The 27,322-nt window shown below is 37.3% G+C and overlaps 2 protein-coding genes across 2 annotated transcripts; one reads left to right on the top strand and one right to left on the bottom strand.

Annotated features, from left to right (window-relative positions):
- The first annotated feature begins 299 nt into the window (after positions 1-299).
- LOC147855762 (chaperonin CPN60-2, mitochondrial-like) lies at positions 300-7,051 on the top strand. The gene is made up of 16 exons (XM_087330322.1): positions 300-430; positions 1,475-1,608; positions 2,496-2,655; positions 3,063-3,238; positions 3,390-3,485; positions 3,651-3,755; positions 3,845-3,931; positions 4,021-4,110; positions 4,187-4,267; positions 4,363-4,509; positions 4,608-4,703; positions 4,784-4,883; positions 4,970-5,073; positions 5,270-5,375; positions 5,451-5,529; positions 6,718-7,051. The coding sequence occupies exons 1-16, from the start codon at positions 391-393 to the stop codon at positions 6,830-6,832; spliced, it is 1,716 nt and encodes a 571-aa protein (XP_087186448.1). The 5' UTR covers positions 300-390; the 3' UTR covers positions 6,833-7,051.
- A 1,429-nt stretch (positions 7,052-8,480) lies between these two features.
- On the bottom strand, positions 8,481-18,052 carry LOC147855763 (branched-chain-amino-acid aminotransferase 5, chloroplastic-like). Its single transcript, XM_087330048.1, has 10 exons — positions 17,895-18,052; positions 17,654-17,739; positions 11,150-11,318; positions 10,889-11,065; positions 10,360-10,491; positions 10,064-10,162; positions 9,838-9,954; positions 9,201-9,296; positions 8,938-9,050; positions 8,481-8,694 (listed from the first exon to the last, which is right to left on the bottom strand). The coding sequence occupies exons 1-10, from the start codon at positions 17,994-17,996 to the stop codon at positions 8,580-8,582; spliced, it is 1,206 nt and encodes a 401-aa protein (XP_087186174.1). The 5' UTR covers positions 17,997-18,052; the 3' UTR covers positions 8,481-8,579.
- Between the last annotated feature and the right edge of the window lie 9,270 nt (positions 18,053-27,322).

The following is a 27,322-nucleotide window of genomic DNA, read 5'->3' on the forward strand; positions in this document are numbered from 1 at the left end:
CCCAGTGAGCGTGATCAGTCGAGCGGATGTCGAATAACAAAGCGTTACACGCAAAGAGACATATGGAGGTATCGGAAATGGTGATGGTTCGTTACTTATGGATGTCGGCGACCGACCTGACCAGACGAAACTAGAACAAAACCAGAACCGAACCGAACCGAACCGAACCGAACCGAACCGAACCAGACCAGGCCATTCATTTGGATCCATCTTCTTCTTCTTCTTCTTCTTCCTTTTGGCCCGTCTTAAACCCTAACAAAAAACCCTAAAACCCTAACTGATCCGGCCCTTGCCATTGTACAGCCTCTCTCTCTCTCTCTCTCTCTCTCTCTCTCTCTGTCCTTCATCTTCGTCTTCTTCCTCTGTCCTAAGAGCTCTACCTTCCCCGCCATGTTCCGACTCGCAGCTTCTGTATCCAGGTATGTGGCTCCTCTTAAAAACACAGGAAAGAAATGCACACCGAAATAGAGGCACATAGTCTCAAGCATAAGCACAAGCGCAAGTTCAAGCACAGTCACAGTCACATGCATAGGCACAGGCACAGATGCAGACACCAACACAACAGGAAAGAACACTCTGATTTTCTCTGCCCCTGCTTCTTCTCTTTCTCTGCACGTGAGCTAAGAACACCAATTTCTCTAACTCGTTTTCTTCTCTTGTTGATCTTTTTGCAGGAAAAGTTTCAATGCAAGTGGCTCCTTCCTCTTCTTCGTCTTTATAAGAGGATTGATAATATATGCATCCTTATGTTGCTTGGTCTTATATGCACTTTTGCAAGTTTTGATTATGTGAATCCATGATCAAAGATGATTATGTGCATCTTATGATGTTCGATTTTGTTGAATTTTTTCACGAGACTTTTTCACAAGGATTGGCGTCTATATATGCATATTGTGATGTTTGTCTATATGGAAATTTATTTTGAATCTTGAATGTGCAGTCAGCATGAGGTTTGATTATGTACATACAACTATATGTCTTCTCTACGAGTCTCAATTCTTTTATTATTTTGAGGGGTCATTGTATATGCATTCAATAAGGGAGGAAGTTATATGCATTTTATGAGGCCAATGTTTTCACAAAACAAAAATTACACCCAATCTCTGTAATCATAGTCTGAACCCATTCCAAGAGGAAAAGACACTCTAAGATTTTCTTTGTTATGTATGCATTTAATGAGCGTTGATTGCATATGCATTTTATGAGGAGTGATTGTATCATATGCATCCGATTTTCATAGGTCTTTATGAGGCTTGGCTACATATCAGGTTTGTTTCTATGGTGTCAGGATGAATGTTGATTAAATATGATGAGGTTGAAATATATTCCTCGAGTACAAGCTTGATAATATGTATGAGGTCTTACGACAGGCATTCATTATCAGGATTGCATATACATACTATTTTATCTTCTAGAAATCAGTAGGTTTCATTAACTTATTTTCATGTGTTCAATTGATGCATATGAACTTCACAGGATGCCAAGAGGCTTGGCTCTGTTAGATACTATGCAGCTAAAGATATAAAGTTTGGTATTGATGCTCGAGCTTCGATGCTTCAAGGAGTTGAGCAGCTAGCTGATGCTGTGAAAGTCACCATGGGCCCAAAGGTAGCCATTAATTACGAGAATAAAATACCCTAATATACAAATTACTTGAAGTAAACATGACTATCAAGATGCAAATAAAGAAACCAACTGTATCCAGCATGACTATCTTGATACAAACTAAATAATTCACATCATCGTAATTATCAAAGCAGTTGGACAATTGACTATTACCAAGTTGCCAAGTGAAGGTTCATTGCCTTGTAAGAGGCTTAACAATGCCACAAACTATCGTTATTAGGTTGGGCATGCTTAACATGTTCTGTACTATAGCTAGAGGCTTCAATCGTGCTTAATTATTTCCTCGTTTCATAGGGACCAGAATGTGTACACTTCATCAATTGAGTGCTAATTGTGTGCGTGACAATTCTAATAATGATCAAGAAGGCCTAACTCTTGTACAAGGCAACAAAAAGGAGAACCCCATAAAACTTACGAGAACCTAGGCTATACATTGTGTCCCCACAACGTGTGAAGGGACAAAAGCCATCACACTTAATTATAAAGAAGTAAAAATGTCAAATTGTTAGCATTTTACACTTTATTCTTCACCTTTTACCCTCAAGCTAGAAGTTTTTCTCATTTTTTACCCCTCTCTAGTTATTCCTAATCTTAGAACGTATGAGAATCCTTAAGCATTCATCTTAGGTGTGTAAGCTCTAATTGTATTAGTGTGAGTGGTAATTAGCATTAAGTGTGGTGGTACTTGTGTATGTTCTCCTATATGCATTTGCCTTAACTTATTCAGCGAAGTAAATAGTGTAGGTTTATTCTAAATTCAATGTGATTGTTAAAGCGGTTATGTAGGAGGTTTGCTCAAGTTCTTAATTATGTATGATACACCAAGTTTGTCTTATTGTCATGGAGTAAAAATTCTGCTTGGATTATAGGGACGCAATGTTATACTTGAGCAGAGCTTTGGTCCTCCAAAAGTTACCAAGGATGGTGTAACTGTAGCCAAAAGCATTGAGTTCAAGGATAAGTTGAAGAATATTGGAGCAAGTTTGGTCAAGCAAGTTGCCAATGCTACCAATGATGCTGCAGGAGACGGTATATATGTTTATCCTTCAAGCTTGTTTGGTTAAGAGCTTTCTGTTTGTATATCATTACCACTATGTATGAGGGTCGGCTTGTGATTGTGTAACAAATTCAATTAAAAGATTATGTTTAAAAACTTAAGAAAACAATTTATAGAATTATTGCCTATCTTAATGATTTAATCGAATTTAAAGTAATTGAATGCACAACGTAAAGCTGGTGTATTTTAAATTTTAGGTTGTGCTAGTCTAGTACAGCATGTTCATGCGTTGTCTCCTTGCAGGAAATGAAACATAAACAATATACTTCTGATAAGAGAGGGGATTTTGATTTTTAGATACATTCGTTTTTCACTAATTAGACTAGTGTGTTTTGATTTGAAGGTTATTAGCTTAGCCTGGTGCAAATTTGTGTCTCAGGAACTACATGTGCCACTATCTTAACACGAGCTATATTTACTGAGGGTTGCAAGTCTGTGGCTGCTGGCATGAATGCAATGGATCTACGGCGGGGAATAAACATGGCTGTTGAGGCTGTTGTTGAACACCTAAAGAGTAAAGCAAAGATGATTAGCACATCAGAAGAGATCGCACAAGTGAATAATTAATTTGATTACTAGCATAGTTTTTTCGTTCTTTTCTTGGGCTGTATACAAACAACTCTCGAGTTTTCTATATTGCAACAGTAAATTATGAAACATGGAATGGCTGTTAATGGTCCTTGCTCTACTTATATAAACACTCCAGGTGGGCACAATCTCTGCGAATGGGGATCGAGAAATTGGTGATTTGATTGCAAAGGCGATGGAGAAAGTTGGCAAGGATGGTGTCATTACTGTTTCTGTATGTATTATTTTCTCCTCATTAGTTAAGATTTTATTTGAATGCATTGGTATTTTGATATTTAGATCTATTCCGTTCCTAAATATCCTGTATTCTTATCAATTACCTGTACTGTATATTCAAATGATACCATTAATCTTTTTTATCTTACCTTATTATGTTCAGGATGGAAAGACTTTGTATAATGAGCTTGAGGTTGTGGAGGGCATGAAACTTGATCGTGGATACATTTCACCTTACTTCATCAACAATAGCAAGACACAGAAATGCGTGAGTGCTCCCATGTATTTGTTAGTTATCTCATGGTTATCAATGCTAAATAAGACTGCATATGTGATGAAACATTTGTTCTCTGACAGGAGCTTGAAAATGCTGTGATACTTATACATGAGAAGAAGATTTCTAATGTGAATTCTATTCTACCCATTTTGGAAGCTGTCCTCAAGGTTAATAACTAGTTTCTGATGTGATTCCTGTCAATTCATTTGATTATGCCATTTGTTTAATAATAGTAGCTGAATTATATTTCAAATAGGAACAAAGACCCCTGCTTATAGTTGCTGAGGATGTAGAAAGTGAAGCTCTTGCAACTCTCATCGTCAATAAACTAAGAGGAGGTTTCAAGGTGTGAGTTGTCTCTAAATCCTGTGGAACTTTTGACAATCTTAAGGTTATCGTCCTGAATGACATGTTTCATGAAGGTTTGTGCCATAAAAGCACCTGGGTTTGGAGAAAACAGGAAAGCCAATTTGCAAGATCTTGCAACACTTACTGGAGGCCAGGTAATGTGGCCATTTGGCTTCACCTTATAATTTTCTGGTGCATTTATACCTCCATAGGACGAACCATATCTCAAACATTTCTTTTCCATAAAAAGGTAATAAGTGAAGAACTTGGTATGAAGCTTGAGAAAACAAGTACTGATATGCTAGGAAGAGCCAAGAAAATCACCATTTCGAAGGATGACACAATCATTCTTGATGGGGGAGGTGACAAGCAGGCCATTGAGGAACGATGTGAGCAGGTGTATATGAAATGTCTGTGATTTATTCTACTCTACTAGACATGCTTAGGGCTTACAATTTCTTATTATTAAAAACTATTGTCTGGGTAATGATATAGATCCGGGAGCTTATAAGTGCTTCAACTTCTGACTATGACAAAGAAAAGGCACAAGAGAGGCTTGCAAAAATTTCAGGCGGTGTTGCTGTCCTCAAGGTTTGCATCAATTCCTGTAATATTGTACCTGCACCAGGTTTTTAATGGGGAACTTGATGGGTGTTTTATCTATTTCATAGATTGGTGGGGCTAGTGAGGCAGAAGTTGGTGAAAAAAAAGATCGTGTAACTGATGCTTTGAATGCCACAAAGGCTGCAGTGGAGGAGGGTATTGTGCCGGGTAATTAACAGCTTCATTATCTCAACTTATAATTTGTTCTTTTCCTCATTTATGTGCAAGTGTATTTATACGTTGGGTTTATGTAGGTGGAGGTGTTGCTTTACTTTATGCATCGAAGGTTCTTGAGAAACTCAAAGGAAACAACTTCGACCAGAAGATCGGTATTCAAGTCATTCAAAATGCTTTGAAGGTAATATAGGCTTGCATTCTAGTCCTGCTTTACCATGTCTTAATAATGATAGTAATTGGCATTCAACTGATCCAAAATGCTTTGAATGTTGTATTGTAGGTGACTCATTAAAATTTCGTTTCGGAAGTAGTATAGTCTTTTTATTTTAGTTCTACTTTTTCATGTCCTAATGGTGGTAGTCAATTCCTGATTTTAGGCACCAGCCTACACAATAGCAGTCAATGCAGGTGTAGAAGGAGCGGTCATAGTCGGCAAACTTCTTGAACAAGACAGCCTAGATTTTGGCTATGATGCTGCCAAAGGTTTTACTCGTCTGAATTTTTGCATCGTCTGTCATTTTGCTTCCTACTTGTGTCTTAAATGTGTAATCATTTCAGGAGAGTACACTGATATGGTAAAGGCTGGAATAATCGATCCAGTGAAGGTTATTAGGACAGCCCTTGTTGATGCTGCAAGGTTTGTATTTAGTTCATTTGGGTTTATGTTTCAGTACTATTTTTCTCTTTTCGTGTAGTTTCTGTATCTATTTTATACCAGAGTTTGTTTTGGTTTTTCTTTTTCAGCATGACGTCAATCCTAATTTTGCATAAAGTTATTTTCATGTGTGAATCTGTATTGCTTGCTGCACATACTGTTGAACTTATACTTGGTTCTGGAATGGAGATTTTACATATTATTGGTTTGTTTCATTCCAGTTTCCATAACTTTCCAACTTATTTTATACTGAGTTCATGTGTATGCTCTCTCAGCATGACTTGTGTTGTTATTTTCTATGAAGTTTATCTTTCATCACTGTAGCCATTTGGCATTTCTCTTTCATGTTACTTATTGTATACTGAGGGCATTCAGGTTTCTCTTCCATTATGAATTTTGAGCGTACTGTGTTGAGGTCATCCTTGTTTTTCTTGCAACATTACTTTCAATACTGGTCTCAGTTAAGTTGTGTTTTTGTGACTTTCTTACTTATTTCATACTGAGTTCCTGTGTATGCCCTCTCAGCATGACTTTTGTTCTTCTTTCCTATGAAGTTCCTCTTTCATCACTGTGGCTTTCTCTTTCGTGTTACATATTGTATACTGAGGGCATTCGGGTTTCTCTTTCATCATGAACTTTGTGCGTACTGTGCTGAGGTCATCCTTGTTTTTCTTGCAACACGACTTTAATACTAGTCTTGGTTAAGCCATGTTTTTGTGAGTGTTCATTTGGAGTTTCTCTTTCATGGTCATCCTTGTTTCTCTTGCAGCCTTGGTTAAGCCATGTTTTTGTGAGTGTTCATTTGGAGTTTCTCTTTAATGTTAATAATTGTATGAGGGCATTTGGGTTTCTCTATTATCATGAATTTTGTACTTACTGTGTTGAGGTCATCCTTGTTTCTCTTGCAACATGACTTCAATACTGGTCACGGTTAAGCCATGTTTTTGTGAGTCTCCACTTGGAGTTTCTCCTTCAGCTGCTTATTGTATACTGTGGGCATTCAGGTTTATCGTTCATCAAGAATTTTGTACTAATGGCGTTTGAGATCATTTGTTTGTCTTGCGATGAGACATCAACACTAGTCTCGGTTAAGCCATGTTTTTGTGAGTGAATCTGATCGTGAATTTATAGTTTGATCCAATGTTGAAGTTTTTTGCATTTGTTTTGCAGTGTTTCATCATTGTTGACAACAACAGAGGCTGTTGTATATGAAGTTCCGAAGGATGAAAATGATGTGACTGCTGCTGGGCCACCAGGGGGTGGGATGGGTGGTTATGGTTACTAAAATAATGCTACAATTTTATATTTTTCCATCCAATTTTGTTATGGAGCTGAGTAATAGATTGAATAAATGAATACATCTAACGTATAGACTTTGCCAATGAGCCAGGCCAATGAATGAGGTTATGGTCTGATCAGAGTTTGAAATCATATTTAAGGCCAAGAAATGTAACAGTTGATACTGTAGTAAAATCTATTTTAGAGTTTTCTGGCCCTTTGACAACGAACTGGAAGTTTTTGAGGAAGTGGGTTAAGATATGTGGAGGAGCATCAAATGTAGATTTATGGCTATTCCTATGTTCATGTGATTTTAAACATCGACGTCGATGGAAAAGTAAATTTCCTTTCTGATGAAACACTAGGAATCTACATCATAAATTGTCCTCGTAACTTGAATATTAACATTTCTCTCATAAGCCAGATATTTGTATTTGGCGCATATAGATGTTTTTTCTTCTAGAATGTATGTACATATATACATGTATTGGAATGGGGGTAGTATTTATGTATATATATGTACATATATGTATTGAAATGGGGGTAGTGCATATGTTTCTGGCAACCATGGTTTCATTTTAGCATATCAACAATGAATTTATTCCATGTTCAGTCAAAGAGTACCCAAAGTTATTACATACAGGTCACCAAACACTAAATCTCTCTATTCTCAGGGAGCTACCAAAGCCATTAGATATAGGTCATTAGTTGGCACAATGCCTCAATTATTATAATGCCTGAATGATTATAATCTCCACATCTGCCTGAATCATATATGTGGAGCTCCCAAAACCATTAGATACAAGTCATTAAGCAGAATAATGCCTTCTACTAGAACCTAGGCAATAGGCATGAGCGAATGATGACAATTATAACTGAATTAGAACTTTAAAATCATTTTCATGTGCATCATAAAGAATTGAGTGGCTTCTCGTCCCAGTGATATAATCAATTCTGCTCCATCACCCTCATGTTAACTGAATTCATCGTAATTAGAACTTTAAAATCATGTGGCTCATAAAAGATTTGGGTGGCTTCTCTTGTATCAATGATTTATAATCATCCTCTAATGGAAAAAATGTATGGCCACTATAATCTGCCCATAATTCATTAAATTGCAAATAATAACTTGATGTTTGAAACCTTAGCCCAATGTCTTCTATTCCATATATTGTGTTCTCTGGTGCTGAGTCAACAAAGGTTCTACAGGTTCCTGAGTACTCCAACATTATTACTGGGTAGAGAACTTAATTCTACCAATTTGTGCACGTGTCCTGGGAAAATATTGTCCTCAGTACAGAACTTAAATCTACACGTTCCTGGGAAAACATTATTCCACTTGCCGATAGAAATTCACTTATTAAAGAGAACCCAGTACTACACCATCACTTATTAAAGAGAACCAATTCACTTTTAGTCAATTCACCTACTAGTAGAAATTAATATATTTCTCCGTTTCCAGAACCACAATTACATGCAATTTATAAAAGTGGTGTACGTCACCTGTCATCAATGATCATATACCTAATCTTCAAACAAGATAACTTCAGTATAATCAACCACTATTATAGAATCTTCAGTCAACTTTCTATAATACTAGAGAACCCTAGGAATGGTTAAAATATTATTAAGCATGATAATGCTCTCATTCAGCAAGCCAAATTCGACTTCATTTCAAGTACAAGTATGATAAACAGTAATGCAATTGACGAGATAAAGCACGGGCATCTCCTGCATCTACAAAAAGGAAGATTTCATATCTTCATTGTCCAGCCCATAAAATCATTTGATTTACCCATTTGGATGCTTGTTAAAGTCTCATACAATTCCTGTGAGACTCTACCCAATCCTTCATTTGCATATTTTATTCTGCATTCACCCACAAGAAAACATGCCATCAACGGATGCATTTTATCAAGCCTATATGGTTTATAATCTATATGCAGGTCCAAACTTTGTATAAATATCCATGTGCTAAGAAAATATACTATTATTAGAGGGTTCTTGCCAATTTGTTGAGAAATTCCTGGTGTTTTCAAACATAACCAAAATATCCTTCTGTGGCACTAAATTAAGTGTATATATTTATATTTTTGAGGACAGAGCATGGACCTTTCTCCTTGTAGTGAAATGCTACCAACAGGAGACACCACAACTGCTGTTCCTGTGCAGAAAACTTCAGTTGCATCCCGGAGCTCATTCACCTCAATTAACCTCTCTTCAACCTAAGCATATAATGAGTAAATAAAAATGAACAGACCGTCTTAATTATAAGAGAATTTACTTATTAGTTGAAAAAGAAACAAATGAGTAATGTGTATGTTCATTAGAATTGTTTTACATTCTTTTAAATTAAATGAAATTTCCCCATTCACCTCATAACCTCGACTTCTTGCTAGTTCAATGATACTTTTTCTTGTGATACCCGGTAGTATTGTACCTTTCAGTATTGGAGTGGCTAACTTATTTCCCTGCATGCAAAATGCGAGTACAATTAATTAACATATGCAAAAAATGAATCTTTTATTTTTAACAGCCTAAGATTTAACCACCAAATAGCTAAAAAGTTTTGTACAACATGAAACAAATGTCAAATTCACCACTAGCATTCAATAATAATCAAGGAAGTTTTTTGAAGTTGGCAAATATACTAAGTCATTTGATTATTTCAGGCCAATAATTATTAGAAAGATACAAAAACACGAGAATTCTACTGTAGCTCAGAATAAAAAAGAAAGGTGTGAAATCCTTTGTAATGTGTAAGGTAAACAGAACTTCTGGCATTGTGATTGTAAAAACGACCAGAACTTTTGCTGATAATCAAGGAGTTTACTTACCTACTTCTCAGTGACTGGGTAACTTTGTTAGCCAGAAGACCATGATAAAAAGATGAAAAACCAAGGAGAGCAAATTGTAGAATTTATTTTCAAGGAATTTGACTAGATATAATAGGGTATGAAAAGAACTAGAACATTAAGAAGTTGAAAACTATGTCAATAAGAAAAACCACACCTTAACAACAAAGATATTGCAAGAAGAGACTTCTTCCACATATTTGTTCTCTACTGCATCTAGATACAAAACATCAGAAAAACCTTCGGCCTTGGCAAAACGCTGTGTTCTCAACACCTGCAATAATTCTCCCAAACTAATATTCATAAGTGAATTGTAAACTGACAATAATGTAATTTCCGACATTGTAACTAGCATTTCTGAACATCTGTTTCGGTGTGCTTACAGGTGCATAATTCCCAATAGTTTTCACACTTCCTGTCCCTCCAGGTGTTGCCCGGTGATAAATTTCCTCAACCTTCAAATGAATAGGTGAGAGACCTTCCTGAAACATAACTCTCCACATTAAATTTCTTAATAAATGTTCTCAATTATAACACAATTCTAGCCAAAGTTGACACATACAAAAAATGCTCAAGCATGGAGTGGCATGTAACCAATATCCTAGCATCAATAGACAGAATGGAATGAAGTTTTTTTTTTTGCATAGCACTAAAATTATACATTCAGAATATGCATTACCTTGAAGTAATTGCCAACGGGGGCAACAAAAATTAGGAATGTATACTCGGGTGCAGGTGCCAACCCAAGAATTGAACCAGACCCCATAAGCAGAGGACGAATATAAAGAGATCCCTTCCCAGGTGGAGGAATCTACAACACAATTACCAACGAGTTATTATAATTAGCATTCTAGCCTACTAGGTGAAAGGACTAATCACGCACATACCCAACATATTGCATAATACCTAGTTATCATTCAAGGATGAAATAGAAACAAACCCAACACTTATTCGAAGCTATAATTCATCTATGTAAACACAAACTCAACGCTTATTGCATAGTTATGATTCATCTGTGAAATAAATACATACCCAGTTTATTGCATAATATCTATATTTCAAGTATTTCACATAATAGCTACGAATCAAGACAAAATAATCACCCACCCAATGTTTATAGCACAATTGCTAAGATTCATGTACTAAATAAACACACCTGCCATTTATTGGAATAGCAGATCTAGTTCAAGTACTAAATAAATACACACCCAACGCTTATTGGCCAGCACAGTTTTCTTCACTGCTTGCACAAAGAGATCAACAGGAGGAGCTGGCATACACAAACGTTCTGCTCCTGATATCATTCGCATAGCATTCTCCTCTGGACGGAACAATAAGATTTCTTCCTCTTCTGTACGATAAGCTTTCAGACCTTCAAAAATTCCCTGGAAAGGTGAATTTCACATAATTTGAGAATCCATTACCTACCACAATTGCTTGCTGATAAAAAATCCCTTTTAAGTACAAACCTGACCATAATTAAGAATACCGGCAGACGGACTGAGTTTCAAGGGACCAAACGGTTGCATTTCTCCTTTCTCCCATTCACCATCCAAAACACAATGCGAAATATACATGAAATCGGTTTCATGATAACCAAATCCCAGATTATTCCAATCGATTTGCAGAGTTTTTTCCCTAAAGCACCCCAAATTGCAATATAATAATGTAGTTTAGATTCTTTGAAAGATTCACAATTACACTTCCACTTTACAGTAATTCTTTAAAAGATTGAATAATGCCAAAACTTCAGAAGTAAAGGGATTATTGTTTTCTCATTGCTGAGTTGAGCTGACCGAATGATGCTTTACTACCAAATTGGAAAACTTAGAAGGGTTCGTCAGTATTAAAACATGCCTTCAAGAGACTGAAAGAACAGTTATAATACGTGTCCAAGGCTGCATACTCATACTTAAATTCACGAAGAGAGAATCATTGGGCTATCATATACTTCATAATAATCAGCAGAGCTATTTCACATATTTCTCGTCACCCGTTTCATTGCTCCACCAACCAACATTGGGCACTATGTCCCCTCACTAGTGCATGTACCAATTATGCATTTTGTGCTTGTAAAACTAGATTTATGGAAGATCCAAAGAGTGAAATTAGGAAAGAAGCTTAATTATTCATTTCACCTTAATAATACACCGACGTTACGTTCTGCCTCTTTTTGTGAAAACAATTAATTATATCAATTGTATGTGAAAAACATTACATTGGTGCTATAACTACATTTGTGTCGCCGCTACATGGGTGACGGAGTTGTGCTGAAGCACCAATGGATAAGATGAACTCTATGCCAACAATCAAGCATGAAAGTATTGTGCATCTACCAATTATGACATAATCACCAAAACCTTAGAAAGAGAAAAATGACCTCAATCTCTGAAGTTAGGGAATTCAATATAAATTGAGAAAATAAGCATTATCTTGATAGCTAACAATGTGACAAATCCTGCCAAACCTTATTAGCAATTAGACATTGTATGAAACAGTGAGGATCATCTTCCAGTTGAACCATCCACATGCAATTATCTATTGACAATCCATTCCTAGAGAGTGCCCACTACACTATAAGATCTGCCACCATCAATGATCAAATTTCTTTATATGCCATTCTTGTTCAGTGTTACATGATTATCATCATAGTGATTCCATAAAGAAATGCTAAAAGTTGCTACATAGGTAAGGGAGTTTGGATTCATTAAATTCTTTGTAAAACTGGAGTTTCGTTTTTCCGTAAATATTGATAAGGGAACTTGGATCCATGATATACTTTGCAGTTTCTACAAAGTAAACTCATAATTAGGTGGAATGTGTAATATATGTGCGTTGCATCAACAAAGTCCAAAAACCTTTGAAATTGAGCACCAACATTGATCAACTCTATGGCCCCAGGCAAAATCAAGCCATTAAACTGAGCACAATCTATCTTTTCCATGCTAGTATAATAAACTCCCTTTGCAAAGAATTATAATGCTCTCCAATCGATGGTGATACCCACTTAAATAAAGAGAGAACTTTTTGCCAAGACACAATCAATTGGAATACTTCCATTGAGCATCTTCCACCATGATCCTTAATCACCGTCTTCCCATATGTTATAACTTCCTTATCAATGAAACGTTGTAGAATAGATACACCCAATTGAGAGAGCAAACACACGTCTTGCAACAAATGAAAATCGATGAGCCATCAAATGAATATCCAAATTCAATAATGCAGCACCCTGCCAACCACTTCGGATTTACCAAATTATTGCAAGCAACTCATGTGATTCCCATCTTATCCTTCTTTTGCCACAATGTAAACCAAAGCAGTTGTTGTCATTTGCACATCCTCTCATCTACTTTTCTGACATCCATGACAACTGCAACATTGAACACCAAGCCTTCTCGGTCCATAGAAGTAATGGCAAAAGTACATAAAATTGTGGCTTCCCTAATACATTGTGCAATTTTATGTTGCACATGAAATGGCCAAGATTGTGACTTTCAAAACTCAAATTTGTATACAACTCCCCACTCTAATGGGCTCATTTGCAATACACTCAACTACATCATAAATCTCATATTGTGCCCTTCCCACTCTGTCCTTAATAGCCAACTATTAATGAAAACGGGACATCCCTCCATTTAATGGCCTCCTCTCCTTGCATTGGAAGCGATGGTGGATTTGGTTCATTATTATTCACACTATAACAAACTGATGTGATCATACAGTGATCTTGAGGATTTGGGTGGCCATTGTTCATGCCAGCCATAGAAGCCACAAAAAGTGGTGACGCTATATTGCAGATACTATTGCTATTACTGCTCTAAGAGCTAGTGTTAGGGATATGATTAAAAATAGGTTTAGAGTTTGTCTCCCATCAATGTACTTGATAGTTTGTTTTCCCTAGCCATAGCCATGTCTGGCACTGCAACGTCCTGCATCGACTACCACAGCCAAAAAATGGCCTTTTTGCAACAATTGCAACTCGAAAATATCAATGCTGTAGTGTTAAAATATGCATTTTGTATTGTGACACCAATGCTGGGGATAAATGCCCCAAGGACTCTCCTTTTGTATATTTTTGACCCTTCCATGTGCAAGCTCCCTTCGAGAGCTTTCTAGGCACATATTTACAATATTTTTTGGCCCCAATTTGGGGGGTTATAGGCATTTACATTATCTTTATAACTTTTGGTCATTGGCAATGTGTGAACGTGCTCAAATGACCTAAAAGTTACTTATCAATAAGAATTGGTCCCAAAACCTCTCTAGTGAGAGAGGGACTTTAGCGGCTAGGGTTCCCTCTCCATTTTCTGCACTGCTTTCTCTCTCTTCACACAGCAGCCCACTTCCTAACTGCTATGGATTTGCAATCCTTAAAAGGTGGCATTCCTGAAGAGGTTTGGTCTGGTAAACCAGCTTCATATGACCACCTATGCATCTTTGGTTGTGATGTGTTTGTGCATATAAGGCTTGGGTTGAGAAGCAAGTTAGATGCAAAGTCCATGAAAGGAATCTTCATGGGTTATGGAGATGAAGGTGAAATGGGCTACCTCAACTCAAGAAGGTAATACGCAGCCGAGATGTTGTATTTAATGAGGCAATTCTGCTTAAAAATGATTGTGCCTCTAAGTGTGACCATAAAAGAGCCAAATTTCAGCATGTACAGCCACAAGTTAAATCTGATATGAACCCTTGGGATGCACAACGTTTGGCTAGAAACAATAATGAGCCAGTGGTTATTGAGCCAGATGATGTTGGACAACAAAATGATGCTCCTGATGGGGCATATGCAGCCACCTATTCATGACTTAAGCCCATATTATATTCTGCTGTTCTCCAACCCTAAAGAGAGATTCACTTTGCATTCAATTGTCCCGTCTAGTTTTTTCTATTAGACCCTCACTTAGAATCTATGGAGGAGTAGAACGCCCCTAAGCATCTATTTACAACTGTTGTCAATAGATAGTCCCATTGTAGCTCAAAACGAGAACTGTAATGGCCTATAATGCCATTATTATTTTGTTAACCGTCCCTCAACTGCCCATAGAGTTCACCTTGGATATGAACAACCACTTGGATAGAGAATTACTGATATAGACCTTGCAACCATACAATTGTCTATGCAATATATGCAAGGTTTGCGGCAAGAAACAAGAATTGGTTTGGTTTGGGAGTCTCAAACTCAAACCATTTAAATATTTTGAAACTTAAACCTAGCTGAATCAAACTGCGAAACCTTTAAACCAAAACCATTCAAACCAAACCATTTGAGGGATTCTCAAGCTCAAACCAAATGGTTCAAGAGACCTATAAACCATTAGGCCATGTTTTCATCATTCAGTTCCAACTTGAAGTGAATTGTTAAAACGGCTATTTTCTTAAAACTCAACAGAATCTAAAAGAATGGTTAGGTTCAAAGTTAAAAGTTCATAATACATATTACATATCACATATTCATAGTTTATAAAGTTAATTGATCGATGTAATTAAACAATTTCATCCCAAACCATTAAGATGTTTAAGCTGCAGTTTGAGGCAAGATGAACCAGAAACTGTTAAGCCAATAAAGGTTTAAACCAAATCAATCCTTGAACCCCCAAGTTGAACCAAACCCAAAATGAACTGTTTAAAACATTCTGAACAAAAATAGAACCAGTTAAGCCTTTAACTTGTGATTTTGCTGTTCTGTTCAGTTCAGCTCAAACTAAATTGTTGCCCATTTCTATATGACTCTCTAAACTTCAGGGATCAAGATATGTGATTTGTTTCTCTCCAATACCTTTGGAAGAAAGACAATTGCAGCTGAGTTTTTTCAAAATTTGATGACGGAGTTGCCCAAATAATTTCAAGGCTTTAGTGACATAATTTCTCTTCTTCCAAAATCATCTGATATGAATCCACTCATTCACATACTTCACGACAGGGTTACAAGGAAGAAAAGCACAACAATCTTCCAAACAAAGTAAAGGGGAGAGGAAGGCCAAGGTCAACTCTAACTTCAAGCCTACTTCAAGGTCAACAAACAACAGAACCTATAGGGGCTTACATGCCAGTATTATAGATACAAATGTCACATTCAATCAAACTATTGTAAAAGAAAAGGCATGATGCCAAGAAATCTTCCTCCACAAGATTCAGCTCATTGCACAATCAAACTCTGCCCATTCAGCCATAAAACATTTTTCCCATGTTCAGTTGTACCAATCATCTCAAACCTTGATGATTGGCTATTAAACGACAATGCTACCAGTCATATGACCCATGATGAATCTATTTTGCATGATGTAAAATGCAACTCTTCTCAAATCTCAATAGGAGATGCCTCAAGTCTTGAGGCTTTGTTTGAGTGACATGTTTCTTACCAATCAGCCATGCCTTTGGTGCAGAATGTCGGTTCAGCCAAGTCGCATCCAAGTGACCTCATGTAAACACTTCCCTGTATTGAGAGCCTCCAACAACATGTGTTTTACTGATGTTTCACAGCAAAACTAAATATGTCATGGCCCTGGGATTTCTTGCATGAGCACCAATCAGACATCTTTGGAGCAGAATCTGCCTTATTAGGCTGCACCCAAGTGGTGACAACTTGCAATCTAGGTGGCCTCATGCAAACACTGCCTTGTACTAAGAATCTAAACTAGTAATTGCCCGTCCTTAACAACATGTGCTTTAAGGGCATTTCACACCATAACCTAAGCCCATCACAACACCAGGAATTCTCACGTAAGCTGCAATCAGAAAAGTCTTGGCCTTTCTAAGCTGCACAGAAAGAGGGTGAACCAAGCACCCTTCAGACAGGCAACGCAAATGATTGGTTTTTCTCTGCTAGTAGAGATCTCCTCATAGGTCCTGGAGGATTATTCCACCTTCCTCACCAAGTTTGAAACCACGTTTGGCAAGTTTGATATGTATTGGAACTATAGGCTCTATTGATAGCCTACAAAAAGGCCCAAAACTTCTGAAGTCCATTTTTTCTAGATCGTCCATCCTTGACAATCGTAAAGTAGATTGTGATGCAGCAATACACATGTTGAAGCCGCCCATAAACAATGCTAGATGATTCAATCATAAAGTCTAGAGAAATAAAACAATCAAGACTTTCCATGACCAAAAATCAACCATATGCATCATTGTACACAACCCGTGTGGAATATTTGTCACGCATAATCATTATTACACCTGAATAGGATAAGAAACTTGTCTTGTGTAAAACCGCATCCACATAGATGGACACATATGCAGTCTAAAGGAGACACCAGTATGGATAGTGCAGCAGTCATTTCCCGTGGGTCCAAGCTCACTTAGAAGACAGCAAACAAAATCCTACAAGCTCACTTAGAGTGCAGCAAACAAAGTACAGACATTAGAAACACAATCCATTTTTATGTGATACGCAAATTTTCTCATTAATTATCTTCATATCACGCAGCTCAAAAAGGAAAAAACAGAGAATGCAGGATCATTTGGTACGTTTTGTAGGAAAGCAGCGAGCATGGGTCGGACGCCAGAAGGGCCGGGGAGAGTGTGTCGGCCATTATTAAGAAATAGTTTATTTACATGAGTAAGAAACTGGCCATAGATCTCCATATCGTATATTAATTATTTTGTGTAGTTGCTTGTGAATTGACATGAAAAGGTTCTCTAATACAACGACACGAATTATATCTCATTCTCTGTGTCACATTAAAAGTTTGTCAAAGTATATATTTATTCTATGGGAGTCCTCTGACATTCCATGACACCAATAGTGGGCAATCGTCCTTATACAAGCCCTTGCTCATTAGAGCAATAGATTGAATAAAACTACTGCATGCAATTTCCAAGGATAAGGACATTCATGCATACCTCCCCATGGCTTTCCATAGACCTTTTGAGGCCTTCCTCGGTGGATGTTCTCTCTCTCTATCTATCTATCATCTCTATCTCTCACGAGTCACAAACGCACACACGCACGAAAAAAAGAGTAAGCATACTCCGAAATTGCAACAGAATCCGCTCGAATGGCTTTCAAAACCTTCAATTTTCTTGAAATTGCCCGAATTACGCCGGGAGCACATTTCTGCAAAACTTGAAAATCAAAGGAACCTTAGCAAAACGAACAAGACAAATGGTTTAAAATGAAATGAAGAAAAAGGACCGATGATGATGAAGACGATGAAGGAAGGGGCAGATCAAGATGAAAGAAAGATTATGAAATGGAAATGAAGAAGAAACCTGAGAGGAGAAGAGGAAGCGATGGTGTGATGAGGTGAAGTTTCGCCTGGAGCCGGGAGAGGAGATGGAGAGGTTGTCGGCAAGAAACGAAGAAGACGCCATAGCCAATAAATACTTCTGCTTTCCCTACTTCTTCTTCTTCTTCTTCTTCTTCTTCTTCTTGTTCCAGATCCTGATTTGCTCTGTATTTTGTTTCTATACGATCACAAAGCCCTTGCGTTTCCTGTATTTCCTGGAATGCCCTTGCCTTTCCTCTAATTCCCGGAATACCCTTGGATTTCCTGTATTTCTCGGAATTCCCTTGCAATTTCCTTTATTTCCCGGAATACCCTTGGATTTCCTGTATTTCTCGGAATGCCCTTGCAATTTCCTTTATTTCCCGGAATACCCTTGGATTTCCTGTATTTCTCGGAATGCCCTTACAATTTCCTTTATTTCCCGGAATGCCCTTAGGTTTTTTGTAATCCCGAAGAAACGCCGCCCTCTCTCTGTTTTTCTGCCCCACATTGCCCCCACCAATCCCTCCAAGTTTTTCTCGAGCGAGTAACACAAAAAAAATGCCAAGAATAAAATAGCCTGGCATTGCATTGTTTCCTCTTCGTTTCCCCAGAATGCCCTTTCGAATTTTTTGTCCTTCATATCCCTCAAACCATTCCTCCCCCTCAATGAGCCCAGAATTTTGATCAGCGAAAAAGTGTTACCATACATTCGCCTCTCTGCTCGCCCATATAATCACTTCCACAAGAGGTGGTTCTAATACTAGCAATCTTGAGAGAGAGAGACCCCATGAGCCCTAGAATTTTGCTCAGCGAATAAGGTGTGGACTTACATTCACCTCTTTGCTCGCACATATAATCGCTTCCACAAGAGGTGGTTCTAATACCAACAACCTTGAGAGAGAGAGAGAGAGAGAGAGAGAGAGAGAGAGAGAGAGATTGTTTGAGACATAGGCTCACTACATGCCCAGTTGCTAAAGCCATTTGGGTTATTATATCACAAATTCGGGCATCATTAACAAGCTCTACACACCCCATCATATCAGGTGGTGTTTCTTAGGCATTGGGAGATGTGGTGTAAGTTGTAACATAGAGTATGAGAAATGGTTCTTGTTTTATGAACTTAATGGAGAACCACAACAAATTTGTAGGCGAAAAGGACAATTGATTTGACAATTTTAGCAACTATATTATATGGGGATGTTTTTAGGTTGAGGGAAAAGGGAGACCACCACCACATTCCTTGAGCACGAAGAGTGAATTTCAGAAATCTCGAATGACCAAAATGAGGAAATGATCCTCCTTCTATAAGGCCAAAGATGGTCATTTGAACTAGTCGTTTATTGGCTAGTCGTTGGGACTACCCATTCGGGACAAGGTTTGGACAGACCATTGTGGCACCCCTTTTGGGATTGGGACCACATTCCTTGAGCACCAAGAGTGAATTTAAGAAATCCCGAATGAGCAAAACGAGGAAATGATCATCCTTCTACAAGACCAATGATGGTCATTTGAACTAGTTGTTTATTGGCTAGTCGTTGGGACTACCCATTGGGACAAGGTTTGGGCAGACCATTGTGGCACCCCTTTTGGGATTGGTAACACATTCCTTGAGCACCAAGAGTGAATTTCAGAAATCCCGAATGAGCAAAACGAGGAAATGATAATCCTTCTATAAGACCAATGACAGTCATTTGAACTAGTCATTTATTGGCTAGTTGTTGGAACTACCCATTGGGACAAGGTTTGGACAGACCATGGTGGCACCCCTTTGGGATTGGGACTGGGTCCCTTGGTGAGTCCTAATTAATTTTGGGACTCAACTTCAATTGGGATAGAATAGGGACACCACTTTACCTGGGTCCTCTAGAGCTTGAGTCCCATCAAGCTTGGAAAACTATCCCAAGAACTTAGATGTTATGGCCCTCCATTTCATATTTCTTGGGCCACTCTTGATCCTTCGCTCCATCTCCCTTTCATGTTGTTCTTCCTTCCTTGCCTCTTGCTCAACCACCTCGGTTGAGCTCACCTATGTCTCGGTTGCACGCTCTAAGGCCCTTCAAGGCCTTTCTTCAATCTTCGTGCATTGCTCGCCCATCTTCGTTGGGCACACCTTCTTTGAGCCACTCTCGATCATTTTAGCTTTGTGGTTCTTCGAGGGAGAATGTTATGTGCATAACCATAACTAATATAGGTTTTCCTTAGTTTTAGCTAATATTATGATGATACATATGGGTTAATTTTGAAAGGAATGAGGGTATGGTTTGTAACCTCCAATTCTACGGCATTGGTTGACTATTAAGTGTGCTATCACTTTACCACTTCACATAAAGTAGTCAAATGTGAACACACCAGGGGCTGGGTTCTGCCTATATAAGAAGGATAACTACCCTCTTATTAGGGGAGACTTGACTTATGCTAAGACTATGATAGTGTGGATATGGCTCTTGTTAGAAAAGCACATGCCATCTTCATGGAACCCAAGGTACAACTTACATCAAAGTTAGAGAAAACTAGACCAAACCATTAAATCACAAAATCCAAACCAAAACCATTTAAGTCAAATCAATTAAATAATTTAAAAAATATTATTAATGCATGGTTGTAACTTGTAAATTAATTAAACCTTTTTAAATAAAAAACCATTAGGAAAACAGAAAAACGATTAAACAATTAAATTGAGCCACTTAAACAAATAAATAGATAAACCCCAATTTTAGAACTAAAGAGAAGTGAAACCAAACCATTTTATAGTATTCAACTTTACAAACAATTAAACCATGGCTTAATGATTCATTTTGGTTTTAACATAAGCAAGGCTTGTAGCTATATGCGAGTATGCTTAAATAAGGATAAGTTATGTGGCAAGAAGATAAGTGAATATAAGAATGTGAAGATATGTGTATGTGTAAAATTTAAATAAGTGCATGTAATTAAGCTTATGTGTAGTCATGTGCGCATGTATCTATGTGTAAGTGAGTGCTTTGTGTGTGTGTGTGAATAGGTTTTAAAGCAGAGGTGGGTGTACCTTAAAGCGTATATTTTTGTTGGAAACTCAAGGGTATTTGGGAGCATAAGTTTCCTCCTTTTTTGGGGTGTGAATTAAACATGAGTTATTGAGCATTCGCGTAGGTGTCCACATGATGACATTTTTGCCCATGCATTCAATTGAGTCACGAAAGTGTGCACATTTACACTTGTCACACTGTCGTGACCACTTACAACATAAAGAAGAGCCATACAAACTAAAGAGAAGGGATTTTCAAGAATCACGAACAATGGCTCTAAAGTCTTCAAATATCATCAAAAGTCAACAAACAATTTCAAAAATGATTAATGTCATGTCAACAATAACCATGGAAATTGAAACCTCGAAGTGTTCATAAAGAATAATTGTTTTTCCCTTCCTTAATGTTCCCTAATAATTTTCAAGCAATTACTTTATTGAAATGATTCTAATGGTTGTTAGATTTATTTTATCATTAGCATACAAACTCCGGGATGATAAAGGTTTTTTTTATGTGTAGTTAATAAGTTTTTCAAATTTGGGCAAAGGAAAACTTTGATATTACAAGAACTTTTAGAAGTACTTTTTCATTTATCACACTATGAGAATATATGTATCTAACCTTCAGCTGCCTACGAGGGCAATTGGACGAGGTTTGCGGCCATTCCAACGACGTGGTCACTGCCCGTTTGCACTTTTGGCAAAAATGGTGGAACACGCCTATGGTGACACAAGGAGGAAGTGGCCCAAGGTGGAACTACCAACCCCCACGCTGGCTGTTTCCGACTCACCTGCCTCCCTCCCTTCGTTGTAGGCCCCAAGAATTGGTTCATACTAGCCAACACTAAAGGGCACCATTTTTAGCTATAGGTATCTACTTACATTAACTAGTTAGTCTGAAAGGCTATGTAAGCTGTCTCATTTTCTTGAACTTGATCCGAGGGAGATTCCCCGATTTGTGTATAAGCCCCCTTGTACAATTTTTTTGTAATAATCCGTCCTAACTAATGGGAAAGTAGCTTCATTTTGAAAAAAAAAGAACACTATGAAAGATGGATCAATGTGGAATTGTCTACCCAACAACCCAAGTTCCAACAATATCCAAAATCTATACATGAGTAATATGGAGTTAAATAGTAATTCATAAAATTTAACATGATTTGAATATTGGTCTCCCTAATGTTATTCTATGGTAAGGGAATGTTTTAACTAGGACAAGTTGGAGCAATAATATTGATAATGTACCATGATTACCAAAGCATGTTCACATTTAGTACACTAATGTCAAGTTAAGTCAATGTACATAGGATAATATACAACTCATACCTTACAGGCTAACTTGCATGGCGAAAAAGAAAACATGTATAAAGGAAACAACATGTCTAAAACTCCTAATCACCACATCATCCGCTGAGCATAGATTTACTTGGTCGCATACCCTCAACGTGAGCCTCATACAACCTGAATTCAACATAGACATCCTCCGATCTCTTCACGTGGCAACACCCATCTATATGTTAGGTACACTCGGAAGGGAAAACCACCGTGGTGGCTGATAAATCCACTTTGCTTTGTCATCCACCATCTGCAACATTGGAGAACCTCTCCATTTCAAAAGGGAACGAGCTCTAGCTTCTTCACTCACATCCAAGGGTCCCTGAAGGCTTTCAAACTCTCCTTGTAACGTAGAAATAATATTAAACCATATCATCATTAAACTCTCCGCCGGTGGGGTTCACTTACACTAATGTCTAAGTTTATTAAAGAACATAAGAGGGAGTACAAATAAAACAAAGATATAGGGAGATTTGATTAAGGACATGGAATGATAATGTACGTTTGTTTAGTGCTTATACATACCCATTCATGCTTCAAAATTCTTGGATTCACATGCTTTATTTTTTATTTCCATGTTTCAATTTAATCCCATGATTCCATGTGGAAGATGGGTACTACAAGATGAGGAGAATATCAAAGTTGACGAATTTTCATTATTGCATATTATACATAATGTGCTACGTCATTGACTGTTGCGTATGAATTAATTCTGCACAATATTTCATAATAGGAGATTAAAATGACCTTTTTTGAAGGGTTTTCATATGCTTATTATTCAAGTTGGCATAATGTTATTCTAATGTGTAAAGAGAGCACATGAAAAATGGTCATATAATGCTAGCTCAACAAGTTTTTGAAGAAGTAGAACAATTCTACATGGATAATTTTATGTCAAATGACATTAATGTCTCTTGTAAGATTGGTGATGGGTTATTTTGTATGGTGATATACTTTTTTGTAAAGTCATATATCTAGGTTATTAATTATTGTTTCTCCAGCTTATGGCACACACATTACTCTTAAAACAATACTTGAATAAGAACACTACATACCATGTTTCTAAATTCTAGGTATAACATACTTTTATATTAGAGAAGATAGAAAAGGTTTACTAGATTTGTGTTTCAATATATCTAAGACTCTAGGACCTACCAAAACCACATCACCCTAACTTATGAAATTTATTTTCATATAGTAATATGAGATATGCTTGTCAGTTAGAGGGTGTTTCATATTTCAGATGTTCAACAAAATCATGACTTCTGAAAATGCCATCGTCCCTCACTTGAATTGTAAGTGACCAAACTCAAGATCATGTGTTGTGAAGTTGTGAGAAACACATCGTAGAGAAACTTGGAGTTTCATTCACTTCATATTTTTATACAACTATGTTATAAATACCCTATTAGGATGTGCACAATATAGTGAAGACATTAACGTTCATCAACACTTTGAGTAGAGATAGAACACACATACTGCCACAAATCTTACATGGGTTGAAAAATGGAAAATATTGGCAATTATGTTTGTAACCTCAACTTTATTTCTTGATATAATTTATTTAACAATCACATGTCGTGTAATGGATAGTAGCAAAACCTAGAGTTGGGAGTGATTGCAAGAGGTGTTTGAGTGATAACATGGAGTGTTCTTTGTTCACTAGATGGTGGAGTTGGAGGTGGAGTTGGGAGGTGGAGTTATGGTTATATTTGGGGTTGGGGTTGGGGTTGGAGTTAGAGCGGATGGAGGTGAGGCCAATATACCACACCGTGTAAGTATTTGTATTTGAGTGCTTGTGAAAGAAGTGAGTGAAATGGATTGCACCAACACACCATTGACACCACATATGGACGTTCCTACAATCGTGCGACAACAAATGGAAGTTGGGTTGATGACACCCACATTAGTAGTACAAGTGATGCTAGATAACCATGTAGAAAGGAATTTTGAGCAAGATGATACTGCAAATGGCGGGGGTGGTGGAGGAGGGATACCGGTGACGATGATATTGCAATTGTTCCTAAGGATCTGAAGGGCATTAGGGCTAAAGGTAGAGGGTGGCAAAGAAGTGAGGACACCCGGGGCACACGCAGAAGAGATAGCGCTACAACAAATTGCCGAACTAGCAAGAATTCCATTGCATAACGAGCTTGACAAAAGCCTATTTACGATGCTAGCACACGTACCAGGGTCAATAACATTAGCATATATTATCGTTGGCCCATAAATGAAAGATGTCACTGATAACATCAAAACCCACAAAAATAGGCCTTGTTGCAACTCCATCTTGCCCATGACAATATTTCTAAAGAGGATGTTACTTTTACTATATAGAAGGCGTAATTAATCGTTGTGGTTGTTGCTAATCAAGCTACTCCCTTGCATTCTTATATAGTACCTTTGAAGTCTTAGAGTACCATCGAAAGTCGACTAAAGATATCGTGAATATTCATGATAACAACAACCATGGAAATTAAAACCTCCGGGCTCTACGAATAAAGATTTCTTTTGGGCATCCTTAATGTAACCATTCAAATCCTCTAATTTCAACTTCTTATTTATACAACTCAATCTTCTAGCAATTATTTTATTCAAACTCTTTTGATGATGCATGGAATTTTTCTAGACTAAAACTTGTAAAACTAATTAAACTAGAAGAAAACTTCAGTGTGTGATTGGTTCTACAATCACATTGTCATCTTTTAAAAAGGAAAAGCTTTTTGGATTGTAGTAATGTTTCGGGCAATAACTCCATCAATTATAACATTATATGAAAATGGGTCACTCAATAGTAAGTAATCGTTTGTGCGAACTTTGCACTTGAGAAATGTGAGAAAACATGATTAGGAAGATAAGAATATTGGGCCATTTAAATGGGATGTCTACAAGGTAAACTCAGGTGGCTGGGATTGTTGGGAGGAAAACAAGGAAAAAACAAAGATGTTTCACTTATGACATGGGAGTTTTAATAACATGGGCATATGTGAGGATTGCATGAAAAAAAGATAACATCAAAACCATAAAGAAAGCAATCAAAACAAGGATACTATGCACAATGCTTCCACGTTGTCGTAGCATGTTTAACATATTGTGTACTTTAACGAAATCAGTCTTATGTGCAAATTGCTAGTTCATATGCGAATAAGGGAAAGAATAATCTCATGATTTAATGGACATATTCTTCATTATCATTTATCTTTACAATAATCAAACTTTGTGCAAAAGAAAGATAATATATATAAAGATAGTTTTTTTAATGTCCATAGAGAGGCCAATATTGACCCATGGGACCTAAGTACAAAAGTTTTTTTTTTTCAAAACAAAATATCCGCCCATCAGTTATATAGAAAGGTCATAACGGTTCAACATACAAAGTATTTTTTCCCCAACGCGTCTTGTGTAAGATAATGGCCGAGGAAACAAATCTATGTACTCCAACATAGAGAAAACAATCCAACAATTACAATCTATTCCCTAAACACATTGCAAGGTATCCATATCCATAGACAACAACAAAAGTAGATCTATTAAGAAAGAAGTCCTCTTAGGTCATAGTTATGAGGCATTCAATACTTCTTCAACCTGTACATCTAAGATTTGAAGAAGATCAACTACTTTGTTTGTTTTTTCAAGAGAACCACTATTCACATTTGTGACTGTAATGTCAACAACTATGCTTCCTCTTTCCACATCAACCATCTTGCCGGATTACACCAAATTCCTGTATATACAACAACAAATTAAGTCAAGTTCCCTCCTCTCCTCATGAGCTTATTCTTTAACCCCCACACCATCACCACTCATCCTTATCCAAAACATAAATTCTACTTCCTTAAGTCCACATCATCCATCTTGCTGAATACCACCAAAATCCTGCACATACAACAATACAATGAGTCTTATTTCCTCATCCCCTCATGAGAGTTTGCTTCGCCCCCCCCACCCTCATCACTCATCCTTATCCAAAAACATACAATTTGCTTCATCAAGTCCACATCAAACTTCTTGCCGATTACTGCCAAAACTTGTACATACAAACAAATAAATTAGTCTAGTCTTCTAAATAGACTATGCTTCAACCCCCACACCACCAACACTCATCCTTATCAAAAACATGCATTTTGCTTCTTCAATTCCACATCAAACTTCTCGCCGATTACCGCCAAAATCCTGTACGTACAAACAACTAAATGAGTCTAGTCTTCTGAAGAGACTATGCTTCAACCCCCACACCACCAACACTTATCCTTATCAAAAACATGAATTTGTGTTTCATTAATCCACATCAACCATCTCACTCTCGTTGATTTACTACCAAAATCATGTACGCTTATCCAAAATTAGAAGATGCTTCATTTTCCGCATCCACCATCTTGCCCCTATCAGTCCATAGGATTGTCCCAATCCCATCCGCCTCTTTTATGTCCTTCTTGTCAACTTGTAAGTTAAAGAGGAAAGAAGAAACTATATACCTCACAATTATGTTTGAAATAAGAAAGGACTAGGGGGAGGGAATAGCCAACGTGGTGGAACATAATTCCAACGATCTTCATGTGACTCATCCAACTAGAGAGGTATTCACCACCATATTTTATGAAATTTTCGCCTTTTCTTATGCACCTTTTCCGATGTTCCTTTAATACTATCATACTCTCCCTTAACTATGTGCACCAAGTTGTCCCACAACATCTTAATCATATCCATGACATTGTACTCGAAGCCTTCATATTTCTTGTTGCAACGACACTTCTACCACACCCATAAAGCATTAACTGAAACAATACTCCAAACAAAAGAATCTCTAAAAAATTTACCACCAAGAATGTTAGGAATAACTACTTCAAATGTATTCTCCAAACACACGTAATGCTTCTTTCATGTGTGTCTTGATGTGTGTTTCCTTCATAACAAGGGATGTTCATACTTTGTTTTACCAAGTCTCGATGTGTGAATAAGGCATACACATATGAGCTCCACCGTCTAGGCATTCTCTTTAGTGTAACACGCAAGTCATTATCCCCTCTTAATATATCATCATAACTTTCATGAATTGCACTATATGTGGAGCATGTAAAAAGCAATTGATA

This window comes from Azolla caroliniana, unplaced genomic scaffold, assembly GCF_043228905.1.
Source record: "Azolla caroliniana isolate FFs.n. ecotype wild unplaced genomic scaffold, voAzoCaro1.0.p SCAF_14, whole genome shotgun sequence".
Lineage (NCBI taxonomy): Eukaryota > Viridiplantae > Streptophyta > Polypodiopsida > Salviniales > Salviniaceae > Azolla > Azolla caroliniana.

What these genes read in the sequence shown, in the direction of transcription:
- LOC147855762 (XM_087330322.1), top strand. Translation starts at nt 391, where the DNA reads ATGTTCCGACTCGCAGCTTCTGTATCCAGGTATGTGGCTC. An exon ending in AAGTCACCATGGGCCCAAAG is followed by an intron (nt 1,609 to 2,495) that starts GTAGCCATTAAT and finishes CTTGGATTATAG; the next exon opens with GGACGCAATGTTATACTTGA. An exon ending in GCGGTGTTGCTGTCCTCAAG is followed by an intron (nt 4,704 to 4,783) that starts GTTTGCATCAAT and finishes TCTATTTCATAG; the next exon opens with ATTGGTGGGGCTAGTGAGGC.
- LOC147855763 (XM_087330048.1), bottom strand. Translation starts at nt 17,996, where the DNA reads ATGGCGTCTTCTTCGTTTCTTGCCGACAACCTCTCCATCTCCTCTCCC. An exon ending in GTATTCTTAATTATGGTCAG is followed by an intron (nt 11,066 to 11,149) that starts GTTTGTACTTAA and finishes TCACCTTTCCAG; the next exon opens with GGAATTTTTGAAGGTCTGAA. An exon ending in TGCTGGCCAATAAGCGTTGG is followed by an intron (nt 10,492 to 10,888) that starts GTGTGTATTTAT and finishes ATTGTGTTGTAG; the next exon opens with ATTCCTCCACCTGGGAAGGG.